At 40.6% G+C, this 15,223-nt stretch overlaps 1 protein-coding gene across 1 annotated transcript in view; it reads right to left on the reverse strand.

The window, feature by feature from the left end:
• Positions 1 to 1,896: 1,896 nt before the first annotated feature.
• Positions 1,897 to 15,223, reverse strand: part of NPHP1 (nephrocystin 1) — a gene marked incomplete at its 5' end in the record, with an annotated part of 17,575 nt that continues 4,248 nt past the window's right edge. The window contains 11 exons of the mRNA XM_029086672.1: positions 1,897 to 2,175; positions 3,928 to 3,972; positions 4,770 to 4,843; positions 7,240 to 7,352; positions 7,760 to 7,859; positions 8,813 to 8,889; positions 10,122 to 10,204; positions 11,945 to 12,055; positions 12,753 to 12,827; positions 13,972 to 14,100; positions 14,759 to 14,853. Coding sequence (XP_028942505.1) covers positions 1,897 to 2,175; positions 3,928 to 3,972; positions 4,770 to 4,843; positions 7,240 to 7,352; positions 7,760 to 7,859; positions 8,813 to 8,889; positions 10,122 to 10,204; positions 11,945 to 12,055; positions 12,753 to 12,827; positions 13,972 to 14,100; positions 14,759 to 14,853 — 1,181 coding nt within the window. The remainder of the gene's footprint in view (positions 2,176 to 3,927; positions 3,973 to 4,769; positions 4,844 to 7,239; positions 7,353 to 7,759; positions 7,860 to 8,812; positions 8,890 to 10,121; positions 10,205 to 11,944; positions 12,056 to 12,752; positions 12,828 to 13,971; positions 14,101 to 14,758; positions 14,854 to 15,223) is intronic.

The raw sequence follows: 15,223 nt of genomic DNA on the forward strand, positions 1-15,223 counted from the left end.
CTGGCACCGCGCCGCTTCCTCCGGCTGAAGGAGCCCTCAGCAGCCCTCCGGTTATTGCGGCTGGCTTTACACATCCTGCTGCCAGCACTGGGACAGGAGAGCAACGGGACCCTGGCCCCACCACCAGCACATGGGCAATTTAGTGTCTTTAACAAGAGGGGAAGGGAGAAAAAAAATCCTACACCACACCAGGGCAGAAATGTTTCCTGTAATCCGTTTTTGTCCTTGGCACATTTTCAAGCCTGAAATATTTTTGCTTCCGCTGTTGTTGCCTCCTCCCTTTCTGTTCAGGTTTCTGCTCTGTGTTCACATCAGACTCCCCCACACCCACCGGACACATCCAGCCTTCAAACACTTGCAGCCAAACATTTTTTCACAGACAACTCAATACATTGGTAAAAGATGGGAGGGTTTGACTGAATGCTCCTGCGTGCCCTGAAAGGTCTGAAGGACAGCTACTGGGACAGCTTTGATTTCTACCTCCTGGCAGATGCACTTTGGATTTGACAAGCACGTGCTGTTTTTTCCAGAGGACTCTGCCTCACCCCATAACTCACTGGTAACTGGTGGGATGAAAAGCTGAAGGTGTCATCTCTGCCTCATGGCCTAGTGAAGTCATTCAGTCCTCTCTAACTCAGGCAATGCTCTGCAGCAGGAAGACGATGATCCTATTAAGATATCGTAGCTCTCTGTTAGGAGAGCCAAGTGATGCCCTAGGAATTTGGCTTCTATGTCCAGTTCTTGTGCAGTACAAAGCCAAGATCAAATCCACGATGTTTCTCATCCCTAGGCCAGGGGAAGTGCTTTGCAGCATTTCTGGAGGCTCCAGTTTACAAATGCTGTCAGTGGGAGCTGGCTTCAGGCTCCATGCAGTGTGCTGTGGTCTCCGAAAGACCTTTTAATGCATTTTGCACCAGACAAAACTAGAGCATGGCTTGGACTTCAATCCACGTGACTCAGCGACCACCTACCTTGTTGGACACGGTGGCAACACACCCATCACCATGCAGAAAGCATCCAGACACTCCAGCTCAAAAGAGAAATCAGAGTAATAGCTTCCCACTGGGAAGGGGCAGCACACACGTCCTGTGGTTTCAAACTGCTCAGGAAAAAGAAGCCTTTAACATCCTGGTCCACCTGAGGAACACCCACAGCTCCGTAGCCTAAGGAAGTCACCACAGAGGGAGCTACCATATGGCAAAGCCACGCACAGGGGAAACGGAACATGCCCTGAATTCTCACCAGCTCTTATTTGTATTAGGTGGGTCAAACACATTCCTATTAATAACCCAACCTCTTCCTGAGTGGGAAAGAAAAACAGGCAAATGCAGAGCAACCTGCTGTCCACTCATTGGACAAGAGATGATTTTTTTTTCCCAACCTGGCTGACCTTGCTCAGCAGCATTCTTAAAAATCACTGCTATTTTCCTTGCCTCTTACCAGTCTGCTGGGGTATTGTGACAAAGAGTCTTTTGTTCAGCCTGATTAAAACAAAACTGGAAATTAATTGGAAGCTGCCTGAAAGGAGAAAAGTGCTGCCTCAGCATTTTCTCTGTTTATGCAAAATATGATACTCAATGTGGCTACAACAGGTACATGTAGCAACAGACAACCATAGCCTTTTCTAACATTGCAAAGGGGAAAACTTAAGACAATTCCCATTAGTTAAACTGATAAAATGATTTTAGTTTCTTAAAATGTTATATCTGACTTTTGATGTTAGATACGTTATATCAATGTTAGATATAACATTTTGAGACACTAACATTATTTTTGTTAAAATGTTAAAATATTCTTTACAATTCAGATAGTACACAGTTTATTTTTTTTTTTTAAGAATTTATTTATATTGTTACCCCATTCTTACGTAGCCGGTATTGTTCTTCTATAATCCATTCATACTCCAGGATTGTTTTTCCTCACTTCTCCTAAGAAATCGTAAGCCAGCTCTGAGATATCAAAGGCTTTGTGAGTGTTCTCTGACGACAGCAGATATTGAAGTGCACCATCATTCTCTCGGCTCTTTTTCAAAAAGTCAGCCATCACCTTCCAGCGAGATGCTTCCGACTCCTCCTCAGCCCACTTGTAGTCAGGGAGGAAGGTGGACTGGAGGAGCGGGAAGACAGAGTCGTGGTACACCAGGACAAACAGAGACTTCAGAAATTCTCGATCTCTCTGCAGAGAGGAGTGATTTGAAAATATTTCAGTGCAAAATACGCAGTGTGGCCAAGGGTTTCTCTAGAAATATTGTACACAGGAAAAAAACCAAACAAACAAAGAGGAAAACATTCAACTAATGCCCAGTTCTCAAGATAACAACAGGAAGAGATTTGACCTTCCTAAACAAACATCATTTAGCTCAGATGAGCCTCAAACTCACCACTATGTAAAGTATAAATCAACAAATCTGCTCTCCAACCCACCTACTTTTCCAAAGAACAAAGAGCAGCATATGCAGCCAAACAAAACAGCAATCTGCAACGCTCTCTGAGAGCCCTTTGCTCACAGCGTATTTATATTTCTTCTTAAAAATGCCAGCATGTGACAGCTGTTCCCCACAGTCTCTGAGACTGTTTGCCATGCCCGCTGGGGAAGTGGCACATCCTCCCCGCCTTGGAAGCTCAAACTCCACTGGTTTCTCCACGGCCCTAGGCAGAGAGTTGCACCAATCCCACGCTCCTCACAGTACAGGGCTCTTCGCAGGAGGTAAGGCCACACTGTAAGTACTGTTATTTCACACTCTGACACGACATTCTGTGTGTGGTGAGAATTATGCCCTCCCCTGTAAAGACCAGTTTGCAAAACTCAGAGACTAAGAATCAGCCTGGTCAATTATCAAACACTGAAAGATCCTGACCACTTTAATTAGACAAGATTTGTGTGCTTCATTTTCCACGTGCACACTAGAAAAACCCCTTCATGCAAGGACGCACACAGAGCGCTGTCTCCTGGAAAACCCAATGACCACTGAGATTCTTCCAGGAATGTTCCAGAAATGTGAGTGCTATGACTGGCATTGAACAGTCCACTTCTCAGCAGGAGATTTAGCAGCTGAACATCTTGTAACCAGTGTAAGGAGGAAGAATTCACCAGGCAGCAATCCTACCGTGGGAGTGGCACATGACAAATCAGGTAAAACTGGATGGTTCTGGGATACCGAGGAGTCACTCTTTAAGCAGATCAGCTTTCATTTTGGATGAATGGCCTTGAAAAAGTGATTCTGACTCAACAGCATTTTGTTTTGTTTGCGTAAATGGGGAGAGCTCCTTGTGTATCTGTTCAGTAGCATGTAAAATAAATGAAATACCCTGCTGCTGCTCTTAAGTGAAGTCTCTTGGATCAAGAGCCTTCCTCATTCAGTTACTTATGGGCTTCTCTTTGTCCAGAGGATAGGTGGCAGGACAAGGTACGGTTAAGCCTGGTGACATGGCCAATTCAGTTCTTTTACAGCTGTCTACATGCCAAAATGGGAGATTACAACTGTCTGAGGTAGTAAGATATGCAGAATTGGGGGGCCTTTTTCCAGGCAGACTGGTGGGAGGACTGGAGCTCAGAGGCTGGAGGAGGAAAGATTATTTTGTGGACAGACACAGCCCCTTTTGTACCAGTGGGAAAACGTTTACCAGTCCAATATTGGAAGCATATAATGAAAGGGAGCCACATTTTGGGTGTGAACCTGTAATAGCTTCCCCACTAACAGCCATTTACAAACACTGAGACAAAAAGTTACAAGTTAATTCAATATTCCTTCTTCTCCTAGTTCACTGTTATAAATATTGGTAAGAAATGTTAAACTGCATTCAGCTATCTACATTTTCTAAATAAATGTATGGTGAGAGGAAAAGTTAACTACCAATAACACTGACAGAAAGCTTCTAGTTTGAGGTAGATTGAATATATGTCAAAGAAAAACCCGTCATTTATTACCTTCTCAGATCTCTTCAACATTCTTCCTCTATCTGCCCAAGCGCTCTAAAAATAAATGTAAAATCAGAGTGAGATTGTGGAGATCTAAAGCACTTCCCATTTTTAGCTGCAAAAATCTCTCTTGCTGCAGTCCCACAGTAGTTTAAGCTCCTGCTGCAGTCCCATTTTCCTCACACTCCCCATTCCTCCCTTGTGCCAGTTTAGCTGATTTAAGCAAACAGCCATTCCACCATATTTTACAGATACGAAGAGTTGGAGATTTGAAACTATATCAGAGCCATATAAATGAAACCAAGGGGATCCACTCTTCAGAAAAATCAATCACAACCAAGGTTGATTTTTTTTTTTTCTAACCTACAAGCATGGAGAAATAGAGCCTAAGCCCAAAGGTTGCCAGCTTCTAACAGCAGTGTCCTTCAGGCAGAAATAACTCAGCTGTTGTTGTCTGGTACTAGGACACCTGCGAGGGACTGCAGCGTAAATCCAGTGAGCACTGTCCTGTAACTGCCAGTCAGAAGCTAAGTCAGCTCCTACCTGTCATGAAAGCAGCGCTGTCCTAGAAGCCAGACATTCAGACAGCTAATCCACCTGAGCACTCACAAGCAGTGCTCAAACTAGCCAATTCATGTCTTTGCATCCCTTCTGAAGGTACTCAAGTGTTCTCTTGCAGTTTTGAAGGCACTAAGACATGAGAGATCTGCATGTACTTGAAACTATTATAACTTTTTTGCTGTTTGGCTTTTCCATTTATCTTTTTACAGGATAAAAATAGCTGAAATGTGGCAAACTATCTGGAAATCCTGACACATCAGATGGCATCAAACACGATGTAGGTAGCGTACCCGAAGTGCATCCATAAGGTCTGGCTGATCCATGAGTTGAGGGAAAGTTGCTAAAATAGGATTACAGATTAAATCTGAAACAGAAAACAAACACATTCAAGCCTAAGGAAGAAACAGGATGGTTTTCAAGGTATCAACACATCAAGGTATTCAACACATCCCCTCCCTGTAGAATATTTCAAAGGGAAAATTAACTGAAATAGCACTCCAGAGCAGCAGGGAAAGTAGAAGAGCTAACAACTGCACTGTCTGACCGTAGCAAACTCTCAGTGGCTGCGTTGTAGCTAATGTGAGAGAGGAGAGACACACCAAAAACAATTGCTGTTTTTTCAGGAGAAGCCAGCAAGGAAGGACCTTACTGACTTAACCTGATGTTCTTCCTCATTTCTGCACCTGTCTTTTTTATAAACATCTGAAATTGTGTTGCCTGATTTGGACGTTATGAATAAACACACCTTCGTTCTACCTTCATCTGGCTCGTGTTGTGTGCGATTTTAAGGTAACTGGGTAACAAGTGGCACAGTAAATTTACCAAATGGGGCACATCACCAAGCTGCACAGGTCTCCTGTGTGCCTTTCAGGTTAGCTGCTGGGTCATAGCTGGGTCTCCTGTTTGAGCTGAACAAGCTGGCTGTATCAAAATCAGGAAGGGCAGAGCTGCCTCCCCAGGACTGGCAGGAATCAAAGCGCTCTGTTACAAAGCACAGCAAATCTTGAACCCCAGTGGCACAGCGGTCCCGTCGTTATTTTAGTTAATGAGATTGTGGGTAAGATTACAAGAGTGCTACAAGTGACATACAAAGGAATTTTGGTTGAAATGCTTTCTTTCTCTTACGATTTTAAATATTGATTGTACACTGTTGTTTCTTCATGTTGAAGTTGATGGAAAGTTTAGTAAACACTAACCATTTTCTCATAACAAAACATTCCAGGGAAGCAAGCCAGAACTGATTGCTTTTGTGAAATATAACAGGCATTTTAAGTTGCCTATTTCTAAAGTGATAGTTGATTTTGAAATAAGATAAATCTTTTGTTACACCAGAAAAAAAGTAAAAAATGGCTACCAGAACAACTTCTGAAATGCTGGGGTAAAGCCTTTAATTCATTTCAAATGAAGTCTGAATCCAATAGATGCAATTTAACTCCAGGAGAGGTCATCAGCCCGATCTATTGTTCTGTGCTATACAGATCAAATCAAGTAAGTATAGCTGTTCTCAACTGGCCTTTAAAAACTAAGCATTTCCAGTTTCTCTGTGATAAGTTTATTAAATAAAGCATTAATTTATGAAAGGGTCTGACTTTCAGACACTGAAATCGGTATACTCAGAATGTGTATGAAAGTTCAAGAAAATCATGAAGGGAGTTAAGTCCTGAGCACCTTTGAAAGGTGACCCTGTAATTAAGATGCCTACATATGGCTAAAGTTAAAATTTATTTGCCATAGGAACAGATGATACATAATTCAGTCTGGAAAACAGATGGGAGAAGACACAAGAAAATCACTTTGCAGTACTGATATAAATTCACCTGTAGTACACTTAAGAAATGTGTTTTCCATATTTCAAATTGATTTTAAAATGGAGAAGACTATAAACATATGTAACAGTTCTGTTGAAGGAAAGATGTGGAAGGAGGAAGATACAGAGTTGCAAAATCAGAGCAAGACACTGAGTTCTAAAACTAGAACTCTTTCCACTTCTGTCTCTCCCTGCTGCATTAAGCAGTAGGTAAATAATAATTAAAAACAAAAAAAAGATGACATAGCCTCAATGACACAAGCATCTGCCTAATCTCTTCTATAACTCAGAGAACACTCATACACCAAAAACGAATGAATAAACCTGTGTGCTTATCTAATCTCTCATTCCATGGGTGATGAGAAGGAAACATATATCTTCCAAATAATCCTTTACCTTTATTTGCTTTTTCTTGATTTTTCATTATTTATTTATTTAGACATAGCCCTTTACCTATCCAAATAGGCTTTTTAAAAATGAGAATTTCACTGAAAACACTTCAGTCATACTTCACAGAAAACAAAACTATTCTTGTGGTTTTTGTGTTCTGCAATGTGAACTGATGTCAAACAGGGCAACACATTACACCCGAGTTGAAATATTACTAGTTGGAAACACAAACACACCAAGTGGTGGCATTCAGAGCAAGAGGTTGTTCTCTTTTATGAAAAGGGACAACAGCTTTCTGTTTGTCCCCACAACACCTGCAGACTGAAAGTTGAAATCCTCTGCACAGGGAGCATGACTTCCTAACCTTGCAAGATGGTCAGTCAGTGCCAGCAATACCAGGGAACAAACTTCTCCAAGTACCCTGTATCAGTGAGTTGCTCTTGCAGACCCCTGCTTTCTCTCACAAACAGGAGACTCTGGAGAGAGTAATTCTCTTTAGGAACCTGATCTTTCTCTAGCACACTCTCCATTACTGAGTTTTTCTCCACAACAGCAGTTCTTACCTGTGCTTTGCACACTTATTCTGTCTTTCAGGAGTGCATCACCAAGTATTTGTCGATAAAATATCAAGAGATGGATGTAGCACATACTGCCAATTAATGTTTCTGGTAGGAAACTATTGGGAAAACAAACAACATGCAGTTGAGATTTTTATTTAAAACTGCTCCTATGAAGCACTGCTCACCAAAACTTGAGATTAATGACAGCTTCACGGAGAGAAGCTCCTAGTGGCACCTCCATGAATCTGCCACAACTTCTGAAGGTGTACATTGATAAAGCTCTAACAGCCAAACTCCTGCTGTTGCAGTTTTCAATATTATCTAAACTTAAATTTAATTTTTAGTTGTTTTCAACAAAATAGCTCTAAGTGTCAAACAGAGATCAAGTACAATACGCAGGTGACACGACTCAGATTTTTCCACAGCCAGTGTTTCAGGGAAGGGGTACACTTTAGATCTCTGGAACCATTCTAGGCTACCTGAAATACTTTTCCATTTTATGGCAGAACACATACATACTTACTTCAGGATGTCTTTTGACTCTGCACTTAATGACCTCAGTTTCACTAGAAGCACGGGCTGTTTCTTGAGTGTTATAAACTGATGAAAAACACCACTGCCTGCTTAAGAAATAAATACCCAATATGAAATCTGTCATTTTGAAAGAACGTTCAGAATTATATTACAGGAATGGACATTTAAATTTGGCAAGAGATGTTTTGATAAAACTGTAATGGTTTAAGGATGGTCTAAAAAACCAGGAGGAATTGAACATCTGAAAATATATCAACATAACAGCTATATCAATATTTGGTCTAACATAAGCTATTACCTCTCTCTAGGATGGCGGATTTAGAGTACATGTGGAGTAATGTGGACATGGGTCCAAACCCAGAAGGATTTGTAACACATGTGGAGTAACGTGGACATAAGTGTTCAAACCCAAAAGGTAAAGGCCTTCTGTAGCTTGCAGCATGTGTCACAGGCAAATGGATGTTATTACAGCTTCCAGGGGAAAGCCATGGCCACCCTTATTTAAAACACAGGCAGTCTATCATCTGAACCAACTCTTAGTGAAGCTTTATTCAGCCCCACAGGGAAGAACCAGTGCAGATGTTCTGTAGCATATTTATGCACATGTGGAACTTGTGTGTAAGTGATATGGGATTGATGAGGAGGGGACTTGAACAACCTGGCTTGGATTTAGACCCAACTCTTTAGAGCAGTGTGACTGCCGAGCCCTGCATCACCCCATAGCCAAGAACTGTTAAGTGCAATTAAAGAAATAATTGAATACTTTTATCAGAATAAACCCTCAAACTGCAAACACCAGAAATTACACAAACATGAGCACTGGCAGATAGTTCTGAATCCTGCAGCTCTGACAATCAACTCTCTCATGCAAAATGAGAACACACAAAACAAAACCAGGCTGTGGTGACTGCGTGCTAATGAGAGCCCTGGCTGAGCACTGCATGTTTAAAAATAGGTATAGCATTTGTGTATCATTTATATAAGTTATAACATTTATAGAATAACATTATAACACTTATATAATGTTTAGGAGAAACCACACCTCTTCTTGATATTGATGGGTCAACCTCAACGCCTCTCTCATAGGGAGTACCACCATTTAATAGCAGCTCATACATCCTGTGAAAGAAAAGCAGCATGGTCAAAATAAAAAGATGTAAATGTATGTGAGAACAGCACGACTGCTTTCTGAGAAAGACAGAAACCTGCTGTCTCAAAAAACTGACACAGTGCTTGATGTTATGACTAGTATTTTATATGAAATGATGACATTTAAGTAAGTAACCAAACCTCAAATGATAAATTTGAAACTTGTATTATAATGGGAAAATAGTTAATTATTTTAAAAGAAATTAGCAACATTGATTCTTTTCCACAGGACTCCAATATTTTTCTTACACGAAATTTAGTAATTGTTTCACTAAAATGGTCTTCAGGAGACCTCACTTAAGTAGCAGATTTTAGATATGGAAGATTTAAAACGTTGAAGAATAATGTAATCCCAGTTCTGTCAAGAGTAAGTCACTGCTGAAGCAAACACGCAATTTCACTCTGAGGATACCATATTTAACGTAATGAAATAGAAAAACAATGTTATAGATCAGATTTAGAAAAGATTTAGAGACTTACAGAACAGCAGAGATCTCCTGTGGGTATTTTTTTGCCCTCTAATCCAAATATATTCAGAATACACATATATATCTTTATATATATTTGGTAAAAAAACAAGTATTGCATGTCTGATCTATAATGAATAATTTATGTAAATTAACAGAAAGCTTCCCTACATTTAGTAAAACAGAAATATGTACATTTTATTATTCTTTAAGATTGTTGGATCCATGAACTAATCACAAATATAAACTTATTCACACTCTCCAAGTGAAAGGTAAGAGTTGCATTCACAACTCTTAGCTGCTTCTTAGAAATATTTTTTTACATGGGAAAGGGATATACAGCAAAGTGCACACAAAGAAGAGCCAGAATCAATAAGGACACTGTCACCTTCAATTTAGGTAGTGATTCTATTTTATATACACAGAACTCTAAATAACTCCTTATTAACTCAGACATTTCCGTAGTTTTAAAATTCCACTGAAGAATATTTTTAAACACCTACTAACTTGCAACATTTCAAACCTGAATGTTGGGTCCAGGGAGCACTTTTTCCACAGCGACTCAGTAGAACATACACTGGGTGTGGAAGCAGGACCAGCATTCTCTCTGAAAGACCTGGTACAACCTGCACATTAGTCTGGATTACACCTGCCCCTGTCAGCGCTTAAGTATGAAATACAAACTTTACTCCTAGTCTGAGAGAGAGAGAGAGGAGGAAAACAATATAAGCTTACTTGGAAGGAACAGGCATTCCATTAGAAGCAAAAAGCTTCAGAAATGCCCAGCCACAGCTTAGCTCTCCTCTTTCACCTGTTGACTAGAAAAAAAAAGATAAATGTAAGTAACTCCAGTAGTAACTGAACCCCAAACAATTACTTAGAATGATCACATAAAAATAGTAAAAGTCTCAGGTTTGTGATAGCAAACATTGACTATGTTGCATTTGGAGGTCTTTGAAGATGTTTTACTGAACAGCACACTGTTGTGCTGACGTTGATCACCTATGAACAAGCACATTTAAGAGACAGGGATTTATTAAGCCAAGAAATACACAATTAAAGGAAACCTATGTATATCAAGCTACTGAAAAAGAAGAAATGTACAAATACAAAGGTAAATATCCCCCAACCTGCAATGACACTCTAAAGAATGAAGAACAAGAAAGAAGGAAGGAAAAAAATTTACCCAGAGGATTAACCCATCTGATTCCAGAGACAAGAGTTGCCAAGCCAGTGACCCTGTGCATCAGAAGGCTTTATTCTGAGTACCAGAGACACTGCCTGGAAAAGGGAACTGATCCTGTGTGCCAGCCATCTGTTTCCAGACCCCAAAAGCACAAATTACAGGCAGGAATTTGTAAACACTTAATCTTTCACTTAAACTTACTATGTAAACAGAGCAGACAGCTTTGCATAATCTTGACTACTCCAATTAGCATGAGGAGGGCCATTACGCCCCATTAGGTCTCTGTGAACCACCACTTACCAACACGCTGTTCATCACCAGGACCTACATACTCCAGTTCCCTACAGATGTACACTCTACTTATCTCCCTGCCCAACAGTTCTGCATCCCTGTCTCTCCTCCACATCTCCACAGGCACTGCACTCTTGCACCCTAAGTTCATAAAGGTGTTTGTGCAAGAGAAAATACAGCAATATTCTCCTTTGCAACCTCTCTGTCCATGTCTTCAGAATTCTGTTGCCCACCATTTAACACCCTGCTTGCTAACCATTGTGGTTACCCCACTTCCCATCTTTCACCCATTATTTTCTTGATTGCCAAGATTCACCTGAGGAAGACTGTGGCCATAATGAAAATGTAAGTGTTCAGAAAGAGACAGCAAGAAGACTCGAGTCAGTCTTACAGACAAAATGGCTTTCAGAGCAGTGACCTGTTCCAAAAAGCCACTGTATCCTCCAAATATTAGTGTTTCTTATGCTCCTGCAGGCAACCACCTTCTATTACGGTAGTTCTTATGGGCTGTACCATCCACTGCCTCACTACCTGGTGTACTTTTCAGAAGCATGTGCTAGATGGATAGGATACATCTGTGCCAACTGCAGCTAGAAACCTGCATCCATACTACTTAAAATATCCATACTAGTTAAAATTTTCATATATAGCACAGTAGTCTGAAACATATCACAAAGAGAGAAAAACTAATGTAGGAGTGTTGAGAGAACTGGTCCTCTGCAATCACATAATTTAAGATGTTTGACAGACTAACAGAAATTATTTCAGTGTAAGTAAAGGTACATTCGTGTCATTTGCATGTCCTTTAAATGTCCTTTACATTCATTTTATGTCAGAAAGTCTTTTATTCTCTAAATATTTACTAGAACTACAAGTTCCAAAACCTAACATCTCTCTTCTCCCTCCAAGAAGCCAAAAGGAAGACAGTCTTATAGTAAGCTAGGAAAAGTTCAGCTAAATTTCCATTTGGATTTCACAGTTCACTGCTGGGATACTGCAGCTTAACATCAAACAAGGGATATTTATATACAATATAAATAAATGCAGTATAACAATTTATACTGCAACTTTACACACTTACATTGCGAATATAAGTGATGCCAAGCTCAAATAATATACCAATGTCTGAAGACAGAGAGTTGGACCTGACAAAACAGTCACCATCGAGCAAGCTGGGTAAAATGCCTGTTACCTAATAGAGAGAGGGGGGAAAAAGAAAGTAAATGTAGCTATTAGAAAACACTCTGATTTTTAAAGGCCATCGAACACATCATTCATTCACATAAGATCTCAGAGCCAATCCCATTGCATATAAAAGAAACTGATGAGTAGAGAAACTATTTCAGTTGAAACCTTGTTCCCCTTGTCCTTTATCTTGCCATGAAACACAGCTATGCTACCAAGGTACATTTTTTGTGTGTGATGACAAGCCATTCAAGAACTTTAGATGTCAAAAAGCACTTAATTCCCTCCAAGAACACAGTAACAACTGGGGTAAAACATGGCAGCACTACAGAACACGGGACAAAGCATGTGCTCTTTCTTAAATGAAACTGAAGCAAAAGCTCACATGCAGAGTGGCCAGTGTCTTCCTTTCTCCCTGAACACCACGTAGTGTGTGCCTGATATGGATTCAAAGTTAACCAGTGCCATGGCTGGATCACCAGTCTCTCCCTCTACTCTACTTTTCCCTCCCCACAACTCTTTTCTCCAAAGTGTTTTTTCTAAAACACTTGGTTTAGTTTGAATTCAGGCACTTCAGCAAGTCTCTTCTCTTCTGCATCTTCATTTTGGTTTTAATACGTTTTATTTCAACACAAACACCATAAGTAAGAGATGCTGCAAACAGATAGTTCCTGGCTATGTCAGTCCCTGAGCGAGATACCTACCCTTGGAGAAAAGGTCCATGTTTGAGGATTTTTAGGTTGCCATGTAGCTCTCACTGTGTGAATGTTACTCAGCACCTAAAAGTGATGAAAAAAGCTAAGACAAGCTTTTCCAGAAGCTTTAAGAAAATGCAGTATTATCCCACATTAATCCAACACTTTGCATGCCACAAAGATAAAATGATTCTTGCTCTTCCACTTTTTTAGATGGCTTCAGTTTAAATGATTACAGAGGAAGTTTTCTCTGAAGCCACAGAGCACTTTCCAACCGTCCTTGCTTCGTATACACCAGTAATAGTCCCTTTGCCCCCAAGAGCGTTCAGTGCAGTGGGAAGAAAAACGCCAGATCATCAGCATTAGATTGTGTTTTAAAAAGCTGCTCTACACATATGCACAAAGGAGCAGAGAGGATCAACGGCAGGTGGGGAAATCTGAATACCACCCTGACCCAGCTATTCCCAGGCCCATCACAGGAGAGAGATCAGCCCAGAAAAGGCTCAGGAGGAGCAAAGAGGCACAATAGCAGGTGGGGGAACCAAAATTACAGACTTAGAGAAACGGAGCTCCCACCCCAGCCCCTCCCAGGGCTGCCCAGGACAGGGGTGTGACTCCCATCATGATGAGTCAACAGGAGCAGCTGGCTTGGTCACCTTACAGACTGGCAAGGGTTACTGCTTAGGGGTATGAGACACTGGCATGCAGGGGAAGGGCGTTTTGGGACTGCACGTGACTTACTATGGGATATTCAGGGGAGAAACAAAATGCAGAAAAAGGGAGGGATCAAGGTGCTTTGTGGAGTAACAATGGTGGGAAAATAGAGGGGTAAGTATACAGGTCTGGACGTGCCTGGCACCTGATCAATGCAGTCTGTCCTGTTTTCTCATTAAACTCCATTTATAACTGTCTTTCTGGGCGAATGGGCTCTCTATTCTGCATGTAGACATGTAGGTGCCAGCAACTAGCCAGACCACAGGTCACTGGGGGCCTATGTGTCTGTGGTGACTGCAAGTGAAAGAGTGAGGGTACGTATGTCAGTGTGTGATCACAGGCAAGTATCAAGCCAGACTAATTAGAGTAAGTTAAGCAGCTTGGGAGGCACATTTTGCACATGTGTGTGTGTCTCTCTCTCTTTCTGAGACAACTGGAGGAGCTGGCTACCAGAGGAACCAGAGTGGTAAGATCCTGAAAGATCCACAAGTTGTTTGATAGCCAAACAACTTACCTGATTGCCATCAAATAGACAGAGTCGAACATGTCTACTGAGAACCTGTATACTGACTCCTGGGAGAGGAATCATTTTACAGCTACATAAAGTTACAATCAGGGAAACTCGAGTTGGTCTAGGATGGATCTGAAATACAGACAACAGAAGAAGGATTAAATCTACAGGCTTGTCCTGCATGTGGTACCAGTTTGTCTTTATTTACTGAGATGTTCAAGTGTAGTGTTCACTAGACTGGATTCTTCTAAACACAAAGCTTGTGTAGTATTAGCAGCAGCAGCAAAATTCTTCATAAGCCTTTAGCTCTCTTCTAAGGAGATTGCTACAAATGTTTTAGTGTGGCAGACAGAAGGTCCTATCAAAGTTTGAGAAGAAAGAAATATTCTAAAAATGGTGCAAATCAAGACATAAGCATTAGCTAAAATGAAAGAAGGCAAATGAAATCAGTGATTTCACAGAGCCTAGCAGAAGTTACTGGTTTAAAAATTCAGACTAGTCACCCATGCAGATCTGCTTCACCCCAGACAGGGAAGGAAACCACAAACTTAAGATGAAACACGACTCTTAAAAGATACCAAACATGACAACTCATACTGATTTTTTGACTATAGAGAGTGGGATCTGGTAACATCTACTGGTTAAGGAGTCTAGATTGACATTCAAATCCATCATGTTTCACAGCAATATTTATCCACCAATACGACAGACTGCTAGCAATTCACATCTAAATATCCTGTCATTTCTCTCAAATCAAAAGCATCACAGCTTTTTTGCCAGTAATACTCACAGTATTTTTTTCAGAGTTCCACACCAAGTCTTTGAAAGCCAACTGTGAAGGAGTAAGTTCAGGCTGCAAAAAGCAACTTGCTCGATATCGGTTGCCTACAACAAGAGTAATTTTAAAAATTCTTAAATTTTTATGTTATCTTTATTGCCACAAAAGGAATGACACCCAAAATTCAGATGTGGCTAAAGTCCATTTGAATATTTGACTGGTCCAAACAAAACTATGGTGGTAACTTTTACAAGCACCCTTTAAAAAGGCTACTTGGACTACTTGTAAGTGTTCTGCACTATTTCATTCCAGAAGCACAGTAATTTAATTAACAAAATGAGCTATTGGCTTGAAACAGTTTTGAACAAAAAGATGAAGAAAATATGAGATGTGTAATATACTTGGTGAAGAGACTCCAAAAGTTCTCTGAGAAAAAGGGAAGATTACAAAAGTAATCATTTTCTGCAACATCAGCAG

This window comes from Antrostomus carolinensis, unplaced genomic scaffold (genome assembly GCF_000700745.2).
Source record: "Antrostomus carolinensis isolate BGI_N321 unplaced genomic scaffold, ASM70074v2 scaffold53968, whole genome shotgun sequence".
NCBI classification, from domain to species: Eukaryota; Metazoa; Chordata; class Aves; order Caprimulgiformes; family Caprimulgidae; genus Antrostomus; species Antrostomus carolinensis.